The 17382-nt window shown below is 44.7% G+C and overlaps 1 protein-coding gene across 1 annotated transcript in view; it reads left to right on the forward strand.

Annotated features, from left to right (window-relative positions):
- The window catches only part of DNAH3 (dynein, axonemal, heavy chain 3), a 224672-nt gene that overhangs the window by 104722 nt on the left and 102568 nt on the right, over positions 1–17382 (forward strand). The window contains 9 exon segments of the mRNA XM_011976095.1: positions 591–705; positions 3355–3553; positions 5218–5326; positions 5554–5667; positions 7008–7184; positions 9168–9259; positions 12210–12429; positions 13338–13472; positions 16423–16534. Coding sequence (XP_011831485.1) covers positions 591–705; positions 3355–3553; positions 5218–5326; positions 5554–5667; positions 7008–7184; positions 9168–9259; positions 12210–12429; positions 13338–13472; positions 16423–16534 — 1273 coding nt within the window.

Genomic DNA, 17382 nt, shown 5'->3' on the forward strand with positions numbered 1-17382 from the left:
TTTTTTTTTTTTTTTTTTTTTTTTCCCCTGGTCCAGGATGCAATCTAGTCCAGGATGTTGCATTTTGTTTTTATAGCTCCTTTGTCTCTTTAATGTGAAAAAGTTTCCAATTTGGGAGGTTAATTCTGATTTACGGTATATACAGTGAAATTTACCTTTTTTAGCATACGGTTCTCAGTTTTGATAAACACATGCATTTGTGTAGGCACCATCACAATCAGTATATAGGACAGTTCCACACCATCCAAAAAAATGTCCTCAGGCCCTTTGTAGTCAGTTGCATTCTCTACTCCAAGTCTCCAGTAACTACCAAGGTATTTTCTGCTCACTCCTGTAATTTTGCCTTTTCCACAATAGTATAAAAATAAAACTATGGAGTATGAAACCTTCCAAATCTTGCCTCTTTCAGCACAATGCATTAGGAATTCATTCAGAGATTAAGGACTGGGGTAAGGAAAAGGTGGACTTGAGGGATGACACCCAGGAGTCTGGCTTGAGCCATCCGGTGGTCCATGGTACCATTTCTTGACACAGGGATTACCAGAGGAGAGTCAAATGTAACCAGTTGTCCCCTCCTCTGCCCCTGCCAGAATTTTCTGAAAAAGAGCAATGATCAGATTGCACAGATTGTCCAGCTGGTGCGAGGGAAGCTGAGCAGTGGAGCTCGACTCACGCTCGGGGCCCTCACAGTCATCGATGTCCACGGTAAGCCAATGGGCTTCCCCTGTCATTACTGACTGTCCAGGAGAAGCAGTCTAGTCTTGCTCATCTCAGTTCTCCTGGATGGAATAATTCAGGGTTTCCTTCCTCATTAGGGAGAGCTTTCTCCAACTGAGAGTAAGATGGAGGAGGAAGGAGAGAAGCCAACGCCAAAGGGCTCTCCACCTGTGTTTCCTCTCCCACCCCCAAACTGATTTCCAGGAGCCCTCCAAGCAGGGCCTGTACTGAGACAATGATGGCCAAAGTCATTTCTGAGCTTCGCTAACGTGGAATCCTTTCCTTGGCTAACTGTAGCTAATATTTTTGCATCCTTGCTAGGTGCCAGGCTTTGTGCTAAGTGGTTGACATACATTATCTCATTTTCATAGACATTTCACAGATTCAGAACCTGGGGCTTAGAGAGGTAACTAACTTGCTGAGAGGCACACAGCTATAATAGTAAGCAAGAGAAGCGCCTGTGTCTGTCTGCTTCCAAGCCTAAGGGACTGGAAATGGGCAATGTTGCAAGCAGTGGGTGGTGAGAGAGGATGCCTTCCAGCTCCTCCTTTAAAAAAAAGAGGAGGAGGAAGAGGAGGAGGAGGAGGAAAAACTGGGGTCTTTATATAAAACAAACCACCCCCACACCCTCTCTCCATCACCAAGGAAACTAGGGCTGGACCAGGCTGGTTGCTTGGGAACAGAGCCTCTTGCTCACATACCCAGCTTCCTACTGGCATTTCATGGCATCTCATTCCCCTCAGGTTAATGCTCACTTCAATCTGATTTCATTAGGTAGACCAGCATAACATCAAGGAGAGAGAAGGGAAAATGTGCTCTTCATACAGCTACATACTCAGCTCTTAGGAATAATTGGTGCAGATGTGGTTATACTGCCCAGGGTACCCGAGTGTGGTTGGGTTCACAAACACAAGCATGCATGTATGCACACACACATGTACCCACACACATATACACTCACACACACATGCAAGTGCACATACACACACTGCATGGTGAAGGCATCCCCAACTCAATCTCTTGAAATTCACTTTCCTCTTGGATCCCTCAGGCATACCATACTCCTGCCCTATACCCTCTTCCTTGGGAGAACATATCAGGTGGTTCCCCTGTATATTTCCCCAAGAGCCAGGAGGAGAATTAAATTCCTTGGGAAGGAAGAAAAAGCTGTGGATATAATCGTCTTCAAGGACTCTTCCCTGCAGGGTTTTGGATTTTACTGTAATAAAGAAGACTGTCACAGAGAGGCAGGAAAGGTTCAATGGAAGCAACCCTTTGAAAAGTCCCTTAGGCTTGGAAGCAGACAGACACAGGCGCTTCTGTTGCTTGCTATTATAGCTGTGTGCCTCTCAGCAAGTTAGTTACCTCTCTAAGCCCCAGGTTCTGAATCTTTTGAGTCTGCTGTACTAGCTCTGAGATCTCCATAGCTCTCCACCTGAGTTACCAAAAACATAATGAATGATTCTCATCAGCCTAGATCCACTCTTCAACTTCAAGGCCCCTGTCACTTGGATAAAATTAAATCAGGGCTTACAGTCCCATGAGAGAAAAGAGAAAAGCTAGAAATGTATATCTTCCAGCTGGTTTCTCAGGCCTCCAGATGGAAAGGATATATCTAACCATGGATTCTCGGGCTTCCTTCCCCTGCTATATAAGGCCATGCTGATTGCATTCTCCTAGGATATCCTAGGGGCCTGAAACAGGACCAAAAGGGTTATATTGGAAATAGGATGGCATTTGGAGTCAGTATGCATTGCAAAGCCCTCTGGCTCAGACTTCCAAGAATTTGGGGATGATAACAGTAGCTAATATCTGTATAACATTTTCATACGCCAAGAACAGCTCTCTCTCTCTATTGTGTCTAGATGTAGGCATGTACATATGTGCATATATATTCATTTAATCCTCATGATAACCCTATAATGTAGGTACTATATGATCCCTATTTTACAGATTACACAACTGAAGAACAGAGAGGTCGAGGAACTTACCCAAAGTCACACAGCTAGGTTGTGGTGGAACCAGAATTTGAACCCAGGCAGTCTGATTTCAGAGCACGCACCTTTAATACCTCTGCTGTGCTGTCTGAGAGAAGATAGTGAAGCAGATTCTCTGCCTGGTTTTGGGAGAAAGCAAATACCAGCTTCTAACAGATATTGCTGCCTGCAGGGTGGGGGTGGGCAAGGAGGCTTGAGAAATCTAAAATTGTCTGGGCCGGGCGCGGTGGCTCACGCCTGTAATCTCAGCACTTTGGGAGGCCGAGGTGGGCGGATCACTTGAGGTCAGAAGTTGGAGACCAGCCTGGCCAACATGCTGAAACCCCATCTCTACTAAAAATACAAAAAATTAGCCAGGTGTGGTGGCGTGCACCTATAATCCCAGCTATTTGGGAGGCTGAGGCAGGAGAATCGCTTGAACCCAGGAGGCGGAGGTTGCAATGAGCTGATTGCATTCTGGGGGACAGAGCACTCCAGAATGGGGGACAGAGCAAGGCTCCATCTCAAAAAATAAATAAATAAAATAAAATTGTTTGGAGAATGGGGGACCTTGATAACATCCACTTCTAACTGAGGAGCTTACGAAGATGGAGAGTTCTGATGGCTCTGTGTGTGTGTTTCTGCATCTGTGTCCCAACAGCCCGCGACGTGGTGGCCAAGTTAATTGAGAACAGGGTCTCTGATCTGAATGATTTCCAGTGGATCTCACAGTTGCGCTACTACTGGGTGGCCCAGGATGTACAGGTTCAGATTATCACCACAGAAGCCTTGTATGGCTATGAGTACCTGGGAAACTCCCCTCGGCTGGTGATCACACCCCTCACAGACCGCTGCTACAGGTACACTCTGGAGCTCCTAGATCTGACGGGTGAATGGAGAACTCCAGGGGAAGAAGACTCTGGGGAGGAAAGTTAGGGATGTCTTGGGTTACCTTTACCCTTCACACTTCAGATTGTTAGATTCTCCATAGTCCCAAAGATGGGCAAGCAAACTAGGTCTTCAGGCTAGAAATGAGAACCCAGTAATAGTTCTAGTGCAAATCAATATATTTGAACCAACAAGTGGAATATTGGTGCACATCCATGAACATGGCACAGGACTTGACGTAGAGGGCTCTCCAATGGCAGGAATCAAGATGGTACCTGGAGATCCTATGGCCATAAGATAGACAAGAAGTGAGGTCAAGAACGCAGCCAAGGGGTCTCTATGCTCTGCCAGCCAGTCTCATGAAAAGATCTGGCCATTCTGTGCTCAGCAAAGTGCTCTGACATTTTCTGTGGAACTCAGCCTTTGAGATCGGGATTTTGTGAACTTGTCGGTTTTGTGATGTTTAGATGTTCTTTGCTTTTATATATTTCCTTACGGTGGGAGTTTTTTAGATTGCAAAAATAATGCTTGGGAATGTTTTCTCCCTTCAAAATCCTCAACCACTTGTTTTTTTATGGTCATGATTTTTGCCCTTCATTCATGTATTTATTCCACTCATTGTTCAACAACCATTTTTTGAAGTTTCCTGTGCACCATGCATGACCTCAAGAAACCCTAAATCTAACTGGGGGGTCGGGAGAGACATATTCAAATGATTACAAGATAGAGTGCTAAATGAAAACATACAGACTCATACCAAGGGCCATGGAACCACAGTTATTACACCATTCATTTCTAACATATATCTGGCACCTATTATATGCCAGGAACTGTATTAATTTACTGAGGTTATGAAATGCAATCAAATATGATTCCTGAACTTAAGAGTTCATAGTCTAGCTGGGCATGGTGGCTCACAGCTGTAATCTCAGCACTTTGGGAGGCCAAAGTGGGTGGATCACTTGATCCCAGAAACTTGAGACCAACCCACCTGGGCAACATGGCAAAATCCCATCTCTACAAAAAATACGAAAATCAACCAGGTGTGGTGGCGTGTGCCTGTAAGTCCCAGCTACTTGGGAGACTGAGATGGGAGGATCACTTGGGTCCAGGAGGTCAAGGCTGCAGTGAGCTGTGACCATGCCTCTGCACTCCAGCCTGGCCGACAGAGTGAGAACCTGTCTCAAAAGAAAAAAAGAATTCATAATCTAGTTGGATAAATATATTTATTTTCACCATTCCATTAGCACTGGTGATCTTTGGAATGTGGAGGTTATGAGTATTTTTGCTTTTATTTGATATATATATATATATGCACGTATTCATTTATTCATTCAAACACATATTTATAGGTGCCACTCATGTGCTGGGCTCTGAGGTTACAATGCTGAGTAAAATAGAAATTTTTACAGTGATGTTGTATTGCTCATATAATCGGGAAAATTTTTAACTATTTGGTTGGTGCAAAAGTCATTGCAGCTTTTAGCATTGCAGCTTTTAGCATTACTTTCAATGGCAAAAACTGCAGTTACTTTTGCACTAACCTAAATATTTGTATGAGTCAAAATAAATAAAAAGTTCGTTTCTTTCCTGGGTCTTAGATGTCAAGCACTGAAGTCCTATTTTCTTCCCATAGGACACTGATGGGAGCTTTGAAGCTGAACCTTGGGGGTGCTCCAGAGGGTCCAGCTGGGACTGGCAAGACAGAAACCACCAAAGATTTGGCCAAAGCCTTGGCTAAGCAGGTAAGGAAATGCCATCTATCCCCTCCCTCTCTTCCAGGCCCTCTCTGCACCCCTATTCTGGGAAGTAAGCATGAACTTTAAGATAGTTTAACATTAACAGGCAGCGTGGACCCCAGCTCCTTCAAGCAGAGCAAGGAGAGAGAAGCCCACTGCTGCTGAATGGTGCAGGGTAATTCAGATGGGATGCAATCCACCCTGAATGATATCCACATCCTCCCTCTTTCTAGTGCGTGGTCTTCAACTGCTCCGATGGTTTGGATTACAAAGCTATGGGGAAGTTCTTCAAGGGGCTGGCACAGGCTGGAGCATGGGCGTGCTTTGATGAATTCAACAGGATTGAGGTAACTCTGCCTCTAGGCTACAAAACAAAGAAGCTGTGCATGGAGGGGCCTTTTACTTGGCTCTGCACCCCTTAATAACAGGGCCTTATGTCTCTTGTATGGCAGACATGAGAACCTCCAAAGCAGGTACTCAGTGAATTAAACAGAAGGAGTCTCAAGGAGACAGATGCATGTTTTATACACATATCCCCATCTCTCCATCATATTAATTCATTCACTTGCCCATTTCAAACTATTGAGCAACTACTATACATCAGATATTCCGCATAAGTTCATGCTACAAAGATGAGCGTGAAATGGTTGTATAGCAAGGCACAGATGCTCACACCTGTAATCCCAACACTTTGGGAGGCCAAGGTGGGAGGATCACTTGAGCCCAGGAGTCTGAGACCAGTCTGGGCAACACAGTTGAGACCCTGTCTCTACAAAAATAAAATAACCTCAGCTATTCAGGAGGCTGAGGCAGGAGGATTGCTTGAGCTCAGGAGTTCGAGGCTGAAGTGAGCTTTCATGCAGCCACTGCATTCCAGCCTGGGTGAGAGTGAGACTTTCTCTCTCAAAAAAAAAGATGGTCTTGGTTGGGCGTGGTGGCTCACACCTGTTATCCTAGCACTTTGGGAGGCCAAGGCGGGTGGATCACCTGAGGTCAGGAGTTCAAGTCCAGCTTGGCCAGCATGGTGAAACCCTGTCTCTACTAAAAATATAAAAATCAGCTGGGTGTGGTGGTGAGTGCATATAATCCCAGCTACTCGGGAGGCTGAAGCAGGAGAATGGCTTGAACCCGGGAGGCGGAGGTTGCAGTGAGCTGAGATCTCACCATTGCATACCAACTTGGAAGTGAAACTCTGTCTCAGAAAAAAAAAAAAAAGGGGGGGTCTTGCTGTCTATACTGTTACAATCTAGTAAAGGGAAATAAAAATTTAATGAAACAAATACCAACATGATAAAAGTCTATAGTAGAAGTACAAAAGACGTATCACAAAAGAGTGTATAATTCTGTTTGGATGATGAATGAAGATCAGGAAATATAAAAATCTCTGATCTTTGAACCAATGTGAATCGATAAACACAGAATACCTACTGTATGTCAAGTACTATGCCAGGTGTTGAAACAAAGAGAAAATACTATGGAAACTATTAACGCACACGCACACACGCGCAAACCTATGTTCTTTTTTTTTTACCAAAACCCCAAATCATGCTCCTAATTTTGAATGTGCAGGTGTGGTTGGTTTCCGGGTGATTGGGTTCTTTCTTTGCTATGTGGGAGGACTCTGGTAGAGTAGGGTGGTTGTCAGACAGAAGCAGAAGCTCCTATCAGCCGGGCATTCTCACCCCAGGTGGAAGTGCTGTCTGTGGTCGCTCAGCAGATCCTCAGCATCCAACAAGCCATCATTCGGAAGCTAAAGATGTTCATCTTTGAAGGCACTGAGCTCTCTTTGAACCCAACGTGCGCTGTGTTCATCACCATGAACCCCGGCTATGCTGGCAGGGCTGAACTGCCTGACAACCTCAAGGTAAATGCCAGCAGATATACATGTAGGGTGTGCTGTTTAGAATAGAAACCTCTGGGCCGGGCACTGTGACTCATGCCTGTAATCCCAGCACTTTGGGAGGCTGAGGCAGGCAGATCACCTGAGGTTAAGAGTTCGAGACCAGCCTGGCCAACGTGGTGAAACCCTATCTCCACTAAAAATACAAAAATTAGCCAGACATGGTGGCCAGGGCCTGAATCCCACTCAGCTGTTCAGGAGGCTGAGGCAGAAGAATCGCTTGAACGTGGGAGGTGGAGGCTGCAGTGACTGGAGGCAGCGCCATTGCACTCCAGCCTGGGAGGCAAGAGTGAAACTCCACCTCAAAAAAAAAAAGAAAAAAGAAAGAGAAACCTCTAGAGGTACCTACCTGGGGGTAAATTTATTCCACCGTCCCCTTGGATGGAAGTGGTAAGACAGACCCAGCCACACCCATATCCACTGACTTTAGGACATGATCTATCCCCTGCTACTAATGCATTCTGATTGGAGCCCTGGAATCTTACTCAGATGGACCACTTCTCTCTGAGAAGAGAAAATAGTCAGGGTGATGCTTCAAGTGGCTCCTCCCCTCTAGGTCAGCATACGCCAGTGAAGGCCAAGATAGAATTTGGATCCACATTTCTCTCTCTCTCTCTCTCTTTTTTTTTTTTTTTGAGATGGAGTCTCATTCTGTCCCCCAGGCTGGAGTGCAGTGGCACGATCTTGGCTCACTGCAACCTCTGCCTCCCAGGTTCAAGCAATTCTCCTGCCTCAGCTTCCTGAGTAGCTGGGACTACAGGCATGCGCCACCACACCCTGCTAATTTTCATATTTTTAGTAGAGACAGGTTTTCACCATGTTGGCCAGGCTGGTCTCAAACTCCTGACCTCAGGCGATTCACCTGCCTTGGCCTCCCAAAGTACTGGGATTACAGGTGTGAGCCACCAGTCCCGGCCCCATTTCTCATTTTTTACTGCCCAGTAGTTGTAAGCACCCCCTGCACCCATCCCAGCCAACAGCCATATTAGCTCATCACAAGCAGCTTTCACTATGCCTTGGTGTAGTAGAAAGCACCCGGGCATGGTATCAGGAAGCCTGGATTCTAGCCCTGGCATTAGCTCTAACTAACTGGGTGACTCAGGCAAGTTACTTCTCCTCTAAGATCCATCCAAGGTAATAATGCAATAGCTGGTGTATATTGAACACTTACTATGTGCCACATACTCCTGTAAGCACTTCACTTGCATTCCATCATTTATTCTCATGATAACTCTATGAAGAGAGTAAAGTTAGTCTGTTTTGAGATGAAAGAACTGAGATCTACAAGGGTTGTATAACTTGCCCATGCTAGTCCGGAGCAAAACAGGAACTCAAATCAAGGTCTGTCTGGCTGGGCAAGATGACTCACGCCTTAATCCCAACACTTTGGGAGGCTGAGGCGGTTGGGCACCTGTAATCCCCGAGTGTTTGGGAGGCTAAGGCACGAGAATTGCTTGAACCCGGGAGGTGGAGGTTGCAGTGAGCCAAGATCGTGCCACTGTACTCCACCCTGGGCGACAGAGACTCTGTCTTAGAAAAGATCTGTCTGACTTCTTCTGATACCTATTGGTTCTGCATTCCTGAATGACTTCTGATGTCCATGTTGAACACTGGGAAGCTCCAACAGTTGAGTGATGCTATGAGGTGTCCTCATTTGGCATAGGAGAATGAGGTGTACCAGCACCTAGGGCCTTCCACAGAACCACTGAGGGACCGAATGTAAGTAACGACATGTACCCGCACAGGGCCAGAAGGGAGGTTGGCTGAGCCATGCGTTGGCCAACTGAGGATGGTCCATCTGCACTCACTTGTCCCCCAGTCCTGCTTGCCTTGATTGTCACTGGAGTGGCCTGAAGGACCGTGCTACTTCCCTTTGCTTCTGTGGATGTGCCTTCCCTCAGTATTCACTGCACATGTTCCGATTCTGATTCATTGTTTCTTTTCCAGGCCTTGTTCCGGACAGTGGCCATGATGGTGCCAGATTACGCCCTCATTGGAGAAATCTCCCTCTACTCCATGGGGTTTCTGGACTCCAGAAGGTGTGTTACATGGGTTTTCCAGTGCATTCTAAAGGGCTTTAAATAGTGGCTTTTTGCATGCGTGGCGGATTCAAGGTGGTTTGCCCATTGGAATAAAAGAGAGAAGCTTGAGAAACTTGCTTCAGCTTACTGGGTGGTCTGAGAGCACATAGCCCTAGGCTTGGTCTTGCCCCATTTCTGACGGGGAAATGGCCCAGATTCCCAGGGCAGGGCCCCGCTCTCTCTTTACATACACCTGAGTTCTATTAGAGAAAGTAGCTACTCATATCTTCCCCACCCCTCACTCTGACACATCCATACCCACATTACTCAATGGCTTAAGGCAACAAACAAACAAGGCCGGGTGCTGTGGCTCACGTCTGTAATCTCAGCACTTTGGAGAAGGCAGGGGATCACTTAAGGCCAAGAGTTTGAGACCATCCTGGCCAACATGGGGAAATCCCGTCTCTACCAAAAAATTCAAAAATTAGCCGGACTTGGGGGCACGCACCTGTAATCCCAGCTACTCGGGAGGCTGAGGCAGGAGAATCGCTTGACCCGTGGAGGCAGAGGCTGCAGTGAGCCAAGATCTCACTAGTGCACTCCAGCCTGGGTGACAGAGTGAAACCCTGTCTCAAAAAAAAAAAAAAAAAGCAACACTATAAAACATATGCAATTATTCCAGAATTGAAGAGGAAAAATTATTAATGTAACATTTATTGCCTCCAATTAACTAGGTTATCTCTCATTCAAGTATTGTCCAGTTTCCAAGACACACACTTATACGCAGATCAGTATCTTCATGTGTGTGTGTGTACACACATACATGTAATACAGGTACCAAGAGTTATCAATAATCATTGCAAAATGGCTTGTGTTGCTCTCATTCCAAATTTTATCACGTCAATTGACTTTCTGTTACAATGAATGTCTTTATGGCCTGGGTGTCTTTGTTTATAATCCAAGGGGCTGCAGAAATTCTCAATAGAATGTCACCCTTCCTAGGACAAGAGGCTGCCTCAGTCATATGACATTTAACTCATTTGTTTTCTTTTTTTTTTTTTTTTTTTAGACGGAGTCTCGCTCTGTCGCCCAGGCTGGAGTGCAGTGGCCGGATCTCAGCTCACTGCAAGCTCCGCCTCCTGGATTTATGCCATTCTCCTGCCTCAGCCTCCTGAGTAGCTGGGACTACAGGCACCCGCCACCTCGCCTGGCTAGTTTTTTGTATTTTTTAACAGAGACGGGGTTTCACCGGGTTAGCCAGGATGGTCTCGATCTCCTGACCTCGTGATCCACCCGTCTCGGCCTCCCAAAGTACTGGGATTACAGGCTTGAGCCACCACACCCAGCCTAACTCATTGTTTTCTATAGTAACCAGGAATGCATTGATTTGCTCACTCAATTCATTTATTTATTTAATTAGCAAACCGTTATTGAGCCAGCAACCTTATGCCCAGCCCTGTGCTGGGTGCTGGTGAACAACACAAAGTCTTTGTTTTTAAACGAAATCAGTTTTGTAAAGAGGATCTCTTTGAGAGAAAAGTGCATAAGTATATTAGTTAGGGTAATACTGACTCCTGAATCTCAATGGCTTAGCATAGCAAAGTTTATTTTTCACTCACTGAAAATCCCAAATGAGTCTACGGCCATACCACACTGAACGCAGCCGATCTTGTCTGAAAATCCAAAGTGGGTGCTTGTGATCAAGGGCACTTCTCCCCCAAGGGATGGTTACTTACAGTTCATGGTTACTTATAGTTACCATGGTTACCCAGCTTGCTTATAGTTCATGGCTACAGCCCATGAATGGCACAGAGGCTGTCGCGGAGGAGGTTTTCGTGGGCCTGCCCTGCCATTGACATACGTCAGTCACTATCATTCACATTGCACTGGCTGGAACTCAGTAGCATGTGGCCTCCCCTGACTGCACAGCAGGCTGGGAAATGTGGTCCACCCGTGTATCCAGGAAGAATAAGAAACCCAATTCAAAATTTAATATACTCGGTACACAACACATGTACACTTATGTGCACTGCAGTGTGTGCGTAAGTATGCAGTGCACGTAAGCATCTGTGTGTTGTGGGCTGAGTATATTACAATTTGTACTGGCCTTCTTAAATTTAAAAAGTAAAATGGACATTGGAAAAATTATAATGCAACAGAAATGAAAGAAGTGAGTTTCCCCTCGGTAACCCATAGTTCCACTCTCCAGGAGTTAATATCCCTGATAGTTTGATATGTTCTTCCCTAACTTGTGTGTGTGTATATGTGTGTGCATACATTTATATATACATACAGAGGTATAAAACATACAATTTCTTCCGGGCATGGTGGCTCACACCTGTAATCCCTTTGCTTTGGGAGGCTGAGGTGAGCAGATCACTTGGGGTCAGGAATTCGACACCAGCCTCACCATACAATTTATTTTAATCTAATTTTTATTTTTGTAAAGATAGAGTCTCACTCTGTCACTCAGGCTGGAGTGTAGTGATGCAATCACAGCTCACTGCAGCCTTGAACTCCTGGGCTCAAGAGGTCCTCCCACCCTTAGCCTTCCGAGTAGCTGGGATGACAGGTGCCATGCTACTGTGCCCAGCTCATTTTTAAATTTTTCTGTAGAGACAGAGCCTCACTATGTTGCCCAAGCTGGTCTTGGACTCCTGGCCTCAAGCGATCCTCCCGCCTCAGCCTCCCAAAGTGCTGAGATCACAGGCATGAGTCACTGCACCTGGCCAAAAACATTTGATTTCATATACCATACATGTTATACATATATGTGCACATGCTTTTTTTCATGCTTCCATACCACATTATGGTAACTCTGTTAAAAGACCCTTAAAGGACAGGGCTTCTCCATCAAGTCCGTGGGCAAGCCTGATTGCTGGTGGGGCAAGAACAAGGATATTGGGAATGTCTGCTGGGCAGGATGTGGTCCTCTGTGGGTGTCTCATACATGTCTTTGCCCTCCTAGTCTTGCCCAGAAGATCGTTGCAACCTACCGCCTGTGCTCGGAACAACTGTCCTCTCAGCATCACTATGACTACGGCATGCGTGCTGTCAAGTCTGTGCTTACTGCTGCAGGAAACCTGAAGCTCAAGTATCCAGAGGAGAACGAAAGTGTCCTGTTGCTCCGGGCATTGCTTGATGTCAACCTGGCCAAGTTCTTAGCGCAAGATGTCCCTCTGTTTCAGGTATGTAGCGGTTCGGAACCTTGGCTGAGGACCAAGGCTCAATGTTGGAAGATGAAACGTTGTCTTTGGTGCCTTCCCCATATCCTCTTCCATCTCCTGACATCTTCCCTTCTTTGGCCAGCATCTCTGCCACCTGATACCCTCCCTACAAATGTTAAATAATGAGTGATAGCAAACATCTCTGCCTGATTTTTAATAAAAATGGTTTCACCGATAGGATAATATTTGCTCTTGGGTATACATAAGTGTTTTTATCCAATTTAGTTAGTTTCCTTTTGTAATTAATTTAATCTTACTTGCCAGGCTCTGAGCTTCATAAAGACAGAAGTCATGACTATCTTGTTCATCCTAGTACAATGACTGGAAGATAATCCAGACTCACTAAATATTTGCTGACTTTTAAAATTATTTGGGGGAGAAATTATAGGGTCTTTTTTGTTTTGTTTTGTTTTTTTGAGATGGAGTTCTGTTCTGTTGCCCAGGCTGGAGTGCAGTGGCATGATCTCGACTCATTGCAACCTCTGCCTCCTGGATTCAAGTGATTCTCCTGCCTCAGCCTCCCGAATAGCTGGGATTACAGGCACGCACCACCACTAATTTTTGTATTTTTAGTCGAGACGGGTTTTCGCTGTGTTGGCCAGGCTGGTCTTGAACTCCTGAACTCAGGTGCTCCACCCACCTCAGTCACCCAAAGTGCTGGGATTACAAGCATGAGCCATGGCGCCTGGCCAGAAATTATGTTGTATAGTGTTTTCATTTGTAATTTTAGACAAGTTTTGGTGTAAGAAAAATGAGGTCTGGAATTTTTCAAAGATTTCTGTTGTTGGTACATCTCATTTTAGGAAAATGTTGAAGTCACATATCTGATACTTAATCCTTTCCACTTTCTTTTAAATTCTTTTTAACAGGGAATTATATCTGATTTATTTCCTGGAGTTGTTCTTCCAAAGCCAGACTATGAAGTTTTTCTGAAAGTGCTGAATGATAACATCATAAAGATGAAACTCCAGCCAGTACCTTGGTTTATAGGGAAAATTATCCAGGTTGGTTCCTTAACCCATGTAAATGTGCCTGTTTTACTGTTTGCTGGAGTCAGCAAACAGTAAAGACTTATAGGAGACTGGAACTGAAGTGACAGCAATCAGAGGTGCCTGTGTAGAAAGGCAAGTAAAACATTAGCTGGGCGTAATGGCCCATGCCTGTAGTCCCAGCTACTTGGGAGGCTGAGGTGGGAGGATGGCTTGAGCCCAGGAGTTTGAGGCTGCAGTGGGCTATGATCATGCCACTGCATTCCAGCCTGGGTGACAGAGTGAGACCCCAACTCTTAAAAAAAAAAAGAAGAAAGAGGGCCGGGCGCGGCAGCTCACGCCTGTAATCCCCGCACTTTGGGAGGCCGAGGCGGGCGGATCACAAGGTCAGGAGATTGAGACCATCCTGGCTAGCACAGTGAAACCCCATCTCTACTAAAAATACAAAAAATTAGCTGGGTTTGGTGGCGGGCGCCTGTAGTCCCAGCTACTTGGGAGGCTGAGGCAGGAGAAGGGTGTCAACCCGGGAGGCGGAGCTTGCAGTGGGCCGAGATTGCGCCACTGCACTCCAGCCTAGGCAACAGAGCAAGACTCCGTCTCAAAAAAAAGAAAAAAAAAAAAAAAGAAATAGAAAGAAATGGAGGTAAAACAAACAACCAAAACCCAAAAATCCACTTACTCACTCCATCAGTTTTTGTGTGTGTGTATTTGTTTGTTTTTGAGACGGAGTCTTGCTGTGTTGCCCAGGCTGGAGTGCAGTGGCGCAACCTCGGCTCACTGCAACCTGTGCCTCCCAGATTCCAGTGATTCTCTTGCCTCAACTTCCTGGGTAGCTGGGATTACAGGTGCATGCCACCACGCCCAGCTAATTTTTTAACTTTTTTTGTAGAGACGGGGTTTCACCATGTTGGCCAGACTGCTCTCAAACTCCTGACCTCAGGTGATCCTCCCACCTCAGCCTCCCAAATCCCATCAGTTTTGTGCTGTGAGATTTTAGGCAAATTAGTTCACCTCTTTTACCCTCAGTCATCTGTAAACTGGAGTAATTTTGAGAGAAGAGGTGTGTAAAGCGCTACACATAGTACCTGATGCTATATCATTATCAACTCCACCATCTCCGCCATCATGGTCAGCACCATTGGCATCAGCACTTCCCAAGTCACAATGCGAGTTACAAGTGAAGTTCACGTTAGGACCCAGGTCTCCAGATTCTGAGATCACACTGCCTTGTGGTAAAAATAATCACTTTTTCCCTACTGTATTAGCAAGTGAGCTAGTTTTTGACACAACTCATTTAACCCAATTTTGAACCCTAATTTATGATTGAGATTTTGCAGAAGGACCATTCTTTAACTAGGCATGAGCTTTAATTTTCAATATTTTATTACGAAACATTTTAAACATGCAGAAAAATGGAAAGAAATGTACAGAGAACACTCATGTACTCACCACTCAGATTTTACAATAAATATTGTATATTATTTGCTTTATTATTTATCCATCCATCCATCCATCCATCTTACTTGTTGATGTATTTCAAAGTAATTTGAAGACCTACAGATGAACTTTCATATAGCTTAGTACCAATGTACAAAAACAAGGTAATATTTTCAAAAACAAGGTGTCTGGAGCTACCTGCCCTTTTGCATATTGACGTCACAATGTGAGGAGAAATTTGAGAGGCTATGAGTGATTAATGTCTTCCTCTCTTATTCCTTTGTTTTTTATTTTAGACAGAGTCTCCCTCCATTACCCAGGCTGGAGTGCAGTGACTTCATCTCAGCTCACAGCAACCTCCACCTGCCAGGCTTAAGAGATTTTACTGCCTCAGCCTCTCGAGTAGCTGGAATTACAGGCATGCGCCAGTATGCCCAGCTAATTTTTGTATTTTTAGAAGACATGGGGTTTCACCACGTTGGCCAGGCTGGTCTCAAACTCCTGACATCAAATGATCCACCCACCTTGACCTCCCAAAATGCTAGGATTACAGACGTGTGCTACCAAGCCCAGCCTTCCTCTTATTTCTGATGCACAGTCAAGCTTTCAAACCTACCTGAATGTCAACCCTACTAAATGGTTAGGGATTTTGTCTTGTTCTCTGCTCTGTAACTTTCAAACAGTAGCTTTCAAACCTACCTGAATGTCAACCCTACTTAACGGTTAGAGATTTTGTTTGTTTTGTTGTGTGCTCTGTCTACAGCACCCAGAATGGTGTCTGGCACATAGTAGATGCTCAACAAATATTTGCTGAATGACATGTGTTCCTCTCTCTACCATTCCCATTGTCACTACCTTCATTTAGATGCTTCTTATTGCTTACCTCCAAGGTGAAAAATAATAAGAATTTATCTTTAAAATAAAAAGCTGCTTGTGTTCCCTTTCTCTGAGGGAGTCATAGTCTAAAGGAGGAAATTTTTTTAAGCCATAAAATTCACATAAATGCAAATGACCAAAGCAGATCTCAAGAAAGAAAGTTTCCAGGAGAAACACAGTTTGCTAAAATGACCGCCATTTTCTTTTTCTCTTTAAAAGTAAATGGCAATAGTGTCATGAAAATATTAGAGGCATTAAAGTCAAATAGCTCTGTCTGCAAATTCTGGCTCCATCACTGATGAACTTGGGCAAGTATTTAACCTCTCTTGGGCTCAGTCTTACCTTTTGTAAAAGGTGGTCAATGATATCGGAGGAGATTAAATAATTTGGGTTATCAGTTGATTCTTAACATAGACAAGGTACAGAGCAAATGGTAGTTCCCGGCCTTTAAATAATCTGAGATGCATACATGTATTTATTCATCTGAAAGATATGTGAACTGTAGATTACGAAAAGAACCGTAGCTCTCCAGAGGTAGAAGCGACTGTGAGAATCCTCTTCTGACTCCTCATTCCTCATTGACTTCTGACTAACTCGTAATAGGGGAGCGTTGCAATGATTAACTTCTTTTATGAATGATGTCTCCTCCCAGATCTACGAAATGATGCTGGTGAGACATGGTTACATGATTGTGGGAGACCCCATGGGCGGCAAGACCTCTGCTTATAAAGTGTTGGCTGCAGCTCTCGGCGATTTACACGCAGGTGAAGCTCACGTCCCTGGCTTCCAGGGAGGACAGAACTCCTCGCTCGGTTGGCTGGCTCCATGGAGATAATGCCAGGCTGCTAGTCTTATCAGGTCTCGATCGTGACGTCAGAGCTAGAAATAGAACACGACACACAGATGTCTGCAAGCAGAAAATAAAGGGTGGGGGTGGGGTGCTTCTATAATAACAAGGGATTTCGTGTGCATATCATTAAGGCCTGGAAGAATTTTCTCAAATGCCGAGCAGTGGTTTCTCCGAAGGTCCCCCAGTGAAAGAGAAACTCTTGTCATTGGCCTTAAAATTAGTCTCAAAGCAAATCATTGCATGGTTTTGCTTCTTCTATTCTTCTTTCCCTGTTCCCTTCCTTTTAGTTTTTTCCCTCCCTCCCTCCCTTCTTTCCTTCCTTTTAAAGTCAAGGATAGGAGCTCCTACTTTTGAATCAGACTCAGACTTGGGCAAATGACTAAACCTGTCTTATCCTCTGTTTTCCCAGCTGTAAAATGGGATTGTTGTGAGAATTAAGTGACAGTATGCAGGTAAATAACTGAGCACAGTGCATACTCAACAAACAGAAGCTATGTTTATTGCCAGAGAAACAATTGTGGCTTTTGTCTGTGTGAGTGTCTGTTTTGTTTGTTTTTATAAAACGCAAATCTGTAGTTTTATAAAAGCATTTCCTTTTTGTGCACGCATTGCTTCAAGTTTTTCATTAAAAATTTTTTTCTAATAATATTTGATGATTGGTTTTTGAGGTTATGTTTTGGGGGTTATCCTAGCCTTAATAACTAATTTGGGCATCTCAAATTTAAGTAAAAATTTTAAGGCAGAGTACAGAGGCTCACACCT

This window comes from Mandrillus leucophaeus, unplaced genomic scaffold (genome assembly GCF_000951045.1).
Source record: "Mandrillus leucophaeus isolate KB7577 unplaced genomic scaffold, Mleu.le_1.0 Scaffold162, whole genome shotgun sequence".
Lineage (NCBI taxonomy): Eukaryota > Metazoa > Chordata > Mammalia > Primates > Cercopithecidae > Mandrillus > Mandrillus leucophaeus.